Raw genomic sequence first — 9,383 nt, 5'->3', positions numbered from 1 at the left:
GTGTTCATTCACTGGAAAAGTGTCTTTGTGTCTTCTGGTCATCTGTTTGAGTTGTGTCTAAAGCTTTGGGCTGGAAAGCCTGAGCCTCTCAATCAGCTTGTGTTTAGTTGACTTAGGAAAATGCACTCAAAGAAAACCACAGAGGATGAGCTGTGTCTGTTGCAAGAATAGTTTATTAATGAACAGCAGGGTTAATAAGAATAAAACAAATGAAAAACGCTCCTCCAGGAAGATAAGCAGCATCCACACCCACTCTCTTCCTCCCACTCTCTCGGCTTTTTTAGAGCTCTCACAGTGAAGAGATGCTGTCTCCCAAATATGTTTATGTATCACTTTTCCAACGAAAGAGTAATTTAACATGTGTAATATTAAAGCCTTTAAATTAAGCCTTCATCCATGACCCTTTCATTATAGATCTGTGATTTTGTTTGTTTTGGACAATTGACTCAAAGGCTATTTAATGAGCAGGTGTGGGCAATTCCTTCGTGGTGTCATTATCAATCAAACAAATAAAAGGTCTGGAGTTGATTTGAGGTGTGTTGCTTGCATTTGGAAGATTTTGCTGTGAAGAGACAACATGAGGTCAAAGGAGCTCTCCGTGCAAGTGAAACAAGCCATCCTTAAGCTGTGAAGCTGACAAATCCTACAATATTGGAAATGGCAAAATCTGCACTTTGGTACATCCTGAGAAACAAAGGAAGCACTGATGAACTCAGCAATACCAAAAGACCTGGACATCAACGGAAGCCAACAGTGGTGGATAATCGCAGAATCATTTCCTAGAGAAACCCCTTGAAAACAACCAGCAAGTGAACAACACTCTCCAGGGAGATATCCAAGTCTACCAAATAAACAGCAGCCGAAAGCCGCTGCAGTAAAGGCCTGGTGGTGCATTAAAAAAGAGGAAACCCAGCATCAGAGTTCAAGACTTCAGGCTGTCATTACCAGCAAAGGGTTTTCAACCAAGTATTAGAAATGAACATTGTATTTTCACTTATTTAATTAGTCCAATTACTTTTGAGCTCCTGACATGATTGGATTGTGTTAAAGTATACTTTAGTTCCTCACACTTTTACACAATCTTTTTGTTCAACCCACTGAATTAAAGGTGAAAGTCTGCCCTTCAACTGCATCTCAGTTGTTTCGTTTAAAATGTATCATGGTAATGTACAGAAACAAAATTATTTTAAAAAGTTGTCTCTTTCCAAATATTTATGTAAATCTTCCACCTTTTTCTGTATGTTAGTGAGGCACTCTGTGTCATTACTTCTTAATGATGTGACATGTCAGTGATTAGTGATTATTCACTGCTTTTTTAAATGCTAACCAACTGACAAGAAATGAGTAGATGATCATTAATAAAATATATTAAATTGGTATTTTCATACCCAGAGTTTTTCTTGCGCTTTCTAGTTACATGGATCCACATTTGCTGAGCTGATGGAACGCATCTTCAGCTTTAGTTTGATTGGTCGAACCGGAGAGACAAAGCCTGCAACATCCATCTCTAAGGGGATCTGAGGAACGAACAAATTCACTAAATCAGAAACATCAGTTTTTGACAGCAAATGTTGTTTTCTTATTGCACGAAGGAAATTATGTCAAGCTAAGTTTGCAATTTACACACAGTCACCTCTGTTTCTTTGCAGACTGAGAAGCTGAAGTTCTGCAAAACTTCCACCATGGCCAGTTTAACCATCATCAGAGCAAATCGCGTCCCCATGCAGCTCCTTGGCCCAGCCCCAAATGGAAGGTAAGTATACGGGTTGATGTTCTGCTTGTTTTCTTTACTAAATCTGTAAAACAAATTGAAAAAATATGTCAAATACCCACAATTTACATGATTTTTTTCTGCCTGCTATGACTGCTTTTAATTGATTAATAGAATCATATAACAGAAGTGTTTAAATGCTGCCCTAATAACATGTCCTTTAAATTATAATACAAAGATATTTACAAAAGAAAATATGCTTAATGTTGTAATGCCAAGCATATCATGTTTTTGTGTGTGATTTATTTATACCTAAGTAACCTGACACAGGCCTACTGTGAGAAAGAAATAGCATAAAAATGCCAGATGTAGCAAAAATGATATTAAACTACGGTACAAATGTGCAAACTGTTATTTATGAATTAATACATTTGTTTAGAAGGTTCAATAAAAACTGAATTGTTTGAAATGTAACTTTCAGTGGATTATTTAGTTGTTTTAAGTTTTACAGGGTTAATCTTGGCAGTGAATGACTGCATGAGTAAACAACCCTCAACATCCCTCAGAATCCCCAGTAGTGAGAAAGGCTGTACTTGGAAATTCCTTGTTGGCACGACTTAAGTAAATGATAAGTAGCTTTGCAGAATTGTTGCTATTTATCTTCAGAACGATAAGATAAATTGCTAACTTGCTAAGATAAGTTCCTAACTACCTGTCAGGTTTGAACTCCTCTGGCTCTGGCCACAGCTCCGGGTCACGGTGCAGAGCGTAGACTGGAACCATAACAAGCATGCCCTTTGGGATTGTGATTTCACTGATTTTTATAGTTTCCTTAGCCACTCGTTCCAGACGTGGAATTGAGGGGTACAGCCTGTTGACAAAATGGGAATACTTTTTAAATGTCTGTATTTCACTAAGCATGCAATCACAAGCACTCCTACTGGCATTTGGATTGATGTGGTATGAGTATATGTTTTTTCACTAGGTGGGAATTTTTTTAAATTATTCTTGTATGCTGGTGTTTGTGCAATCCATGTGCAATGTCCCAGCTTGCCTGCCCTCTCACAACCTGCAAGTATGTGCTGGACTGTCTTAGATCACACATTTACACAGCCTGTAACTCAGGTCCTATTGGCTGTGGTACGCTCCTACGCTCTCTCTTTGTCACCATGCGGTCTCATAGTGTATATTCTTTCAGCAAGCACAAGTAAAAGCTCATTACCTCAGACACTCACTGACCACACTGTCCAGGTACTCCATCTGCATCAGAGCTTCGTACTCAACTGGACCCTATAAGGTTGTTACAAATCACAATTTTGGTTAAAGACAGCTCTGATTTAATGTTTTCATCAAATAATATTAAGAAAACAACTTCATAATCAGAAACTTTGATTCTACCTTGTTTGGGAAAGTGGAGTCTATTTCACTTTGAAGGCGTTTCATGATTTCAGGATTTCGTGCCAAACTGTACGCTAAAAAAACAAGAGCGATGGCACTCGTCTCGTAGCCAGCAAACACAAACATGGTCACTTGGGAAATTATCTCGTGTTCAGTAAGACCTGTTAGGAACAACAGAAGAGGGCATGAGACATCTGATGTGCATAGATGTGACCACAGGGACTCCACGTGTAGTGATGTTTTTACCCTTATGCTTCTTTTCTTTGTCATTTTCACTGGCTGTCTGACACTTGATCAAATGCTGAAGCATATCATCTGAAGCCTAAAACAGGTCATACGAAAACACATCTGATTAAATGACTTTTACATCATATCTGAACAAGCACTTGAAACAATGCCCGCATGTGAAGGTGAACCTCAAACACACACACATAAAAATGATTTACCATAAAACTAAAATCAGGGAATATGAGTTTAAGAATTGGCGCCAATAATTCTCTTTAGGAAATTTGAAACCTCGCATCTTCTGGTGTTCTTTTTATATGTGTGGCATGTGTGGCACACCATGTTGAGATCACAGGAGATTTGGTAGGCATATTTGGATATTTCTATTTAACAATCAAGGTCACACGATGTGACAAAAACATGTAAACAGGTCATGAGGTGAGATTGTTTCAGTCATCTGTTAGTGGTTTCTCAACTGGATTTCTGCAAGTTTCATTGTAGCTAAGCATTCGATGAGCTGCGAGACAAGACTATATTTATGACGATACCGAGCTTGTGTTTGTCCAAACCTTGGACGAGCTGATGCGTTCGGCTTTGACCTTCTCCGCAACTGACTTTAAGAAAGCGGTAGAAGACTTGGGGAACAAGGAGACACCCAGGCACTCCAGGAGAGGAAGAAAAATTGGAAAGCATGCTGAGAAAGAAAAAATGGGTCAAAACGTTTGGTTACCAAATAAATCTGTTAATAATAAGACAAAAAAACCAAAACAAAACAGAGGCAGTACCTTGAAAAATATAAAGAAGAATGGAAAATTTAAACATCTGGTTTGCGTGGGTGATGAAGGGATTTGAAGGGTTCTTGATTGAGTCAAAATCCACACTGAATATGCAGCTTGCCATCACGTCAATGCTGTAGGATCCAAAGAAGCTGGAATGCACACATTGTACTCAGCAGTGGCACATTCAAGGCCTTCAACTGTTTGCTCCACACAGCTGCAAAATCAGCCCACAAGTTCCTTTAGCTAACACATTTATTTTTCATCTTGGGGGAAAATCTGAGGTTTAATGTTTTACAAACGTAGCTTGGATGGTATCACTCACTCTTTCACAATAATGACCTCATCATTGTGCGCCTTGGACTGCAGGCTGTCTGTCAGTTTGTGCGAATGATGCTTCATGATGCTAAACATCTTGAACAGAGGAAAAGAACGCAAGTGAAACAATGGTGAAGACAAATAATACTTTTTTGTAACCTCCATATGTCTCCACCTACTTCTTTTAGATGGCCAGAGGTGAAGGAGGGAGAGAGGATGTTACGAATCCGTCTCCACTGATCATCCTCAGCCAGAGACACTGCGTCATAGAGATCTCCGTTCAGACGAAAGTTCTAGAGAGATAGTGGTTTTAAGTCGTGGTTATATGTTTGCACGTGTTTGGCAAACAGCTGTAAATACTTGTACAATGATAAGGCAAAGGATTCGCAGATGCAAATCAAAACTATGAGTGAACATGTATGGAATCATATAGTAAACAAAAAAACCCTCAAAATATGTTTTATATTTTAGATTCTTCAAAGTAGCCGACCTTTGCTTTGATTACTGCTTTGCACACTCTTGGCATTCTCTCAATGAGCTTCATGAGGTCGTCACCTGAAATGGTTTTCCAACAGTCTTGTTCTCAGAGATGCTGAGCACCTGTTGGCCCTTTTGCCTTCACTCTGAGGTCCATCTCATCCCAAACCATCTCGACTGGGTTTGGGTCAGGTGACTGTGGAAGCCAGGCCATCGCTCTCCTTCTTGGTCAAACAGCCCTTACACAGCCTGGAGGTGTGTTTGGGGTCGTTGTCCTGTTGAAAAATAAATGATGGTCCGATTAAACGCAAACCAGATGGGAGGGCGTGTTGTTGCAGGATGCTGTGGTAGTCATGCTGGTTCAGCAAGAGTGTTACCAGCAAAGCACCAGTACCATCACACCACCTCCTCCATGCTTCACGCTGGGAATCATGCATGTAGAGACCACGTGTTCACATTTTCTGTGTCACACAAAGACACGCCAGGTGGAACCAAAGATTTCAGATTTGGACTCATCAGACCAAAGCACAGATTTCCACTGGTCTAATGTCCTTGTTATTCTTGGCCCAAACAAATCTCTTGTGTTTGTTGCTTTTCCTTAGTCGTGGCTTCTTAGCAGCTATTTGATCATAAAGACCTGATTCACACAGTCTCCTCTGAACAGTTGATGTAGAGATGTGTCTGCTACTGAAACTCTTTGTGGCATTTATCTGGGCTCTAATCTGAGGTGCTGTTAACTTGCAATTTCTGAGGCTGGTGACTCAGATGATTTTATCTTCAGCAGTAGAGGTGACTCTTGGGGGGTGATTGTGGCTCAAGAGTTGGGAGTTCGCCTTGTAATTGGAAGGTTGCCGGTTCGAGCCCCAGCTTGGACAGTCTCGGTTGTTGTGTCCTTGGGCGAGACACTTCACCCGTTGCCTACTGGTGGTAGTCAGAGGGCCCGGTGGCGCCAGTGTCCGGCAGCCTCGCCTCTGTCAGTGCTCCCCAGGGCGGCTGTAGCTACAATGTAGCTTGCCGTCACCAGTGTGTGAATGTGTGTGTGAATGGGTGGATGACTGGATGTGTAAAACGCTTTGGGGTCCTTAGGGACTAGTAAAAGCAATATACAAATACAGGCCATTTACCATTTGATCTTCCTTTCCTGGGGAGGTCCTCATGTGAGCCAGTTTCGTCGTAGTTCTTGATGGTTTTTGCGACTGCACTTGGGAACATTAATATTCAAAGTTTTAGCAATGTTCTCGATTGACCTTCAGTTTTTAAAGTAATGATGGACTGTCGTTTCTCTTTACTTAGCTGATTGGTTCTTCCTATAATAGGAATTCTAACAGTTGTCAAATAGGGATGTCAACTGTGTACCAACCTGACACAACTGATGGTCCCAACCCCATTAAGAAGGCAAGAATTTCCACAAATGAATGCTGACAGGGGACACCTGTGAAGTGAAAACCTTTTCAGGTGATCACATCATGAAGCTCATTGAAACAAGGCCAAGGATTTGCAGCGCTGTCACAAAGCAAAGGGTGGCAACTTTAAGGAATCTAAAATATAAGACTTTGCTACATAACTCCATATATCTTTCTTCATATATCTGATTTCTTCAGTTTGTATCTACAATGTAGGAAGTAGTAAAAATAAAAATAAAAATACATTAAATGAGAAGGTGACTGATAGTGTAAGTTGTTACATCTTTGAACATGTGCTATGTTAAAAGTGTTATTATATCATTTTAAAAGCTAAAGAGCCATGTCAGAGCAGAAAGTGAGCGTGCTTGATATGTTACTGTTGTATGCTGTATGTACACATGCTAACATTAGCATGTTTCAACCACCTTTGGGTCGAATATCACACTTTTTTCCAGTGATAAAAGGTACGACAGAGCAAAGCTTGACTGTATGTCATATTCAAGTGTTTAGAGTTTATCTGAAACATGGATGGAAATTATGTGAGCAGAGGATTTTCACAGTTTTCAGTGTTTTCAGCTTCTGTTGTTACTGAGGGAACTCGCGAAAACATTTCTTGAAATTTTGTATTTCCAGCAGGATGATTTGATCATTTTGATTGTTTTGATCGTTTTATTGGAAAAAACAAAAAACAACCATATCCCAGGGTTACTAGTTACCACAAAGTTTTACTATAACAGACTGTTGGGTGTTTTGTTTCAGTCAGTGTTCATTTCATGTTCGTGTTCTCACCCTGCGGTTGGTAAAGTAGTTGAAGCACTCCTTCACCAGGATGGTTTTCAGCATGTCAGGATCCATCACAGCCAGCATGGGTTTCCTGAACTCATACACACTGAACATTTACACAGAACACATCTGCATTTTGGGAGGTATTTGTAGTGGAAAATATTTTTAATTGCTGAAGGAACTTTGGCTCCAGTTGTGCTGACAAAAACAAAGAAATAAATTAAAAACACGCACAAGCTCTTATATGGACAGTTTTACAAACTCACCCCCATATCCTCCCATACTTTTGAGCACATTCGTAGTCATCTAAGTAGTGAACCTGTTATCAGGAAATGCATATTTATCACCAAGATATGTTATACATTATTCACTGTATCCTTCTGAACTTGGTACAAATCATTCGATCTTTACAAATAGCAATCACAAGGATTTACATACACGGTTGTGCCTGGCTATTGTTCCCCAGTACATGACTGGCTTTGGACCCGGGATCCCCATCTTCTCAAATATACCAAAGGTCCAGTGGCCGTACCTAGAAAGAACATCAAAGGGGTTAAAGCATGAAGGTGCACAGGTTCACTCAAACACTGTTTACTGTTAACTTGCTTGTCTTGACCAATTCAGCTGTTGCCAGCTTAAATTTAAACTGTTTTACTGTAAACATTAACTCACATAACAAATATGCAGATAAATGTGATCAGCAGTATCCATGTTTGCAAAGAGAAGAAAAGAACAAAACCCATGGCTCCCTCTTGCTCGGCTGCATTAAAGTAATCTGATCTCAGAGAGGAGTCCTGTTACATAAACCAGCCTCTTTCCTCTTTCCAGGCTGAAGGAAAACAGGAAAAGAACTTTCACCCACAGATGTGAGTACATGCCTGGACATGCTTTTTTTTCTGTGAGTACAGTATAAGTTTAAAGCTGTTTATATAAAACAATTTGACCAAAAAATGTTTGTAATGACTTGACTGTGATTGCTCTGTAACATTCAAATTCCAAATACAATAAGATTAAAGTTCAAACAACAAAACCTTTATGCTAATCACAGCTGTTTTTATTGCATTGTTGTGCTTCTTTTGTTTGTTTTAAACTCATAAAGTACAAAAATGAAGGGCTGAAAACTGCAGGGTCACAAACAGCAGAGCTACTACTCGTGATTATGACGCAGTAAATGCTCCTCAGTCTTTCTCTCTGTTAATTATTCACTTGATGCTCTCTGCTGCTATTGGTTAAACTCACACACACTTCCCTTTCTCATGCAACATGTGTGTGCAGCACAATATAAAAGGCTCTGGTCAGGACGCTTGTGTTACCACTGAGAGAAGAGAAAAAACAGAAGAAGAGAAGAGAGAAACTTGGCAGACATGGCGTACTTCTTCTTCTTGTCCGCAGAGACGTGGACCCTGCTGGCTGCCCTCATCACGCTGCTGTTTGTGTAAGTTTTAAAGATTACTGGATGTGTTCAGCTATTTCCACTTTTTGCTCTTCTTTTATTCTCTTACACCTGTTCCATTTTTTTCACAGGTATTCCTGCTGGACATATGGGACATTTAAGAGACTGGGAGTCCCTGGGCCGTCACCTATCCCATTTTTTGGCACCATGTTGAAATATAGAAAGGTGGGCAATAACACTTACACTGTATATACTGTATATACTGTATATACTGTATATACTGCATATACTGTATCCACTGTGGACTGTTTCAAATGTATGATCCCTATATTAATGTCTCAGATCCACACGTCACTTTGAATGCTGCCTGTGTGCGCAGTGTTAGATCAGTGAACCAGACTTCGTTGCTCTTTCAGTTTATCTACATTTTCCAAAGTCTTGGTAATAGCTTGACCTGGGTCATATTTGCATAATGATCCAAGTACTATTTTCTATGATTTGTAGACTAATTGAAAGATGACACTTTTTTTTAAAAATTGTGTTATCATTGTTCTCTGGTGTAGTTGAAGTCTTTTTGATAAGCCCCACCTTCTTTAACTTTCACTGTGACCTATGGTCACGTACTGCCCCCGTGTAGCCAACACTACACATTTGATCTTTGTGTGATCTGGTGTTGTTCAGTGTTCTACGTCATAAACAGCTCATGATGTGTTTTAATAATTAGATCTTTTGTATCGCTCTTGTTTCCAGGGATTTTTTCACTTTGATGAAGAAAGTTATAAGAAATATGGGAAAATGTGGGGGTAAGTAGTGTTTTCTACAGTGTGTGTTTGTGTGACTCTGAATGCATATAGAATATGGTTATTATCTGTGCTTCAGTTTTACAGGTGCCTGTGTGT

The 9,383-nt window shown here is 39.7% G+C and overlaps 2 protein-coding genes across 2 annotated transcripts in view; one reads left to right on the top strand and one right to left on the bottom strand.

The window, feature by feature from the left end:
* Nucleotides 1-980: 980 nt before the first annotated feature.
* LOC102197914 (cytochrome P450 3A30-like) lies at nucleotides 981-7,856 on the bottom strand. The gene is made up of 14 exons (XM_005750205.1): nucleotides 7,764-7,856; nucleotides 7,530-7,623; nucleotides 7,358-7,410; nucleotides 7,098-7,197; nucleotides 4,608-4,721; nucleotides 4,436-4,524; nucleotides 4,120-4,262; nucleotides 3,904-4,028; nucleotides 3,356-3,431; nucleotides 3,110-3,270; nucleotides 2,934-3,001; nucleotides 2,424-2,582; nucleotides 1,634-1,796; nucleotides 981-1,517 (listed from the first exon to the last, which is right to left on the bottom strand). Exons 1-14 carry the CDS (start codon nucleotides 7,832-7,834, stop codon nucleotides 1,410-1,412), a joined length of 1,524 nt encoding a protein of 507 aa, XP_005750262.1. The 5' UTR covers nucleotides 7,835-7,856; the 3' UTR covers nucleotides 981-1,409.
* A 69-nt stretch (nucleotides 7,857-7,925) lies between these two features.
* Nucleotides 7,926-9,383, top strand: part of LOC102200076 (cytochrome P450 3A40-like) — a 5,913-nt gene continuing 4,455 nt past the window's right edge. The window contains exons 1-5 of the mRNA XM_005750213.2: nucleotides 7,926-7,989; nucleotides 8,367-8,526; nucleotides 8,616-8,709; nucleotides 9,235-9,287; nucleotides 9,372-9,381. Of these exons, the coding sequence (XP_005750270.1) occupies nucleotides 8,456-8,526; nucleotides 8,616-8,709; nucleotides 9,235-9,287; nucleotides 9,372-9,381 (228 nt within the window). The 5' untranslated portion in view covers nucleotides 7,926-7,989; nucleotides 8,367-8,455. The remainder of the gene's footprint in view (nucleotides 7,990-8,366; nucleotides 8,527-8,615; nucleotides 8,710-9,234; nucleotides 9,288-9,371; nucleotides 9,382-9,383) is intronic.

The sequence above is a fragment of the Pundamilia nyererei genome, unplaced genomic scaffold (genome assembly GCF_000239375.1).
Source record: "Pundamilia nyererei isolate P.nyererei 1_Seehausen unplaced genomic scaffold, PunNye1.0 scaffold00265, whole genome shotgun sequence".
Taxonomy (NCBI): Eukaryota; Metazoa; Chordata; class Actinopteri; order Cichliformes; family Cichlidae; genus Pundamilia; species Pundamilia nyererei.
The sequence above is the reverse complement of the archived record's forward strand: the minus strand, read 5'-3'. Positions and strand labels throughout refer to the sequence as shown.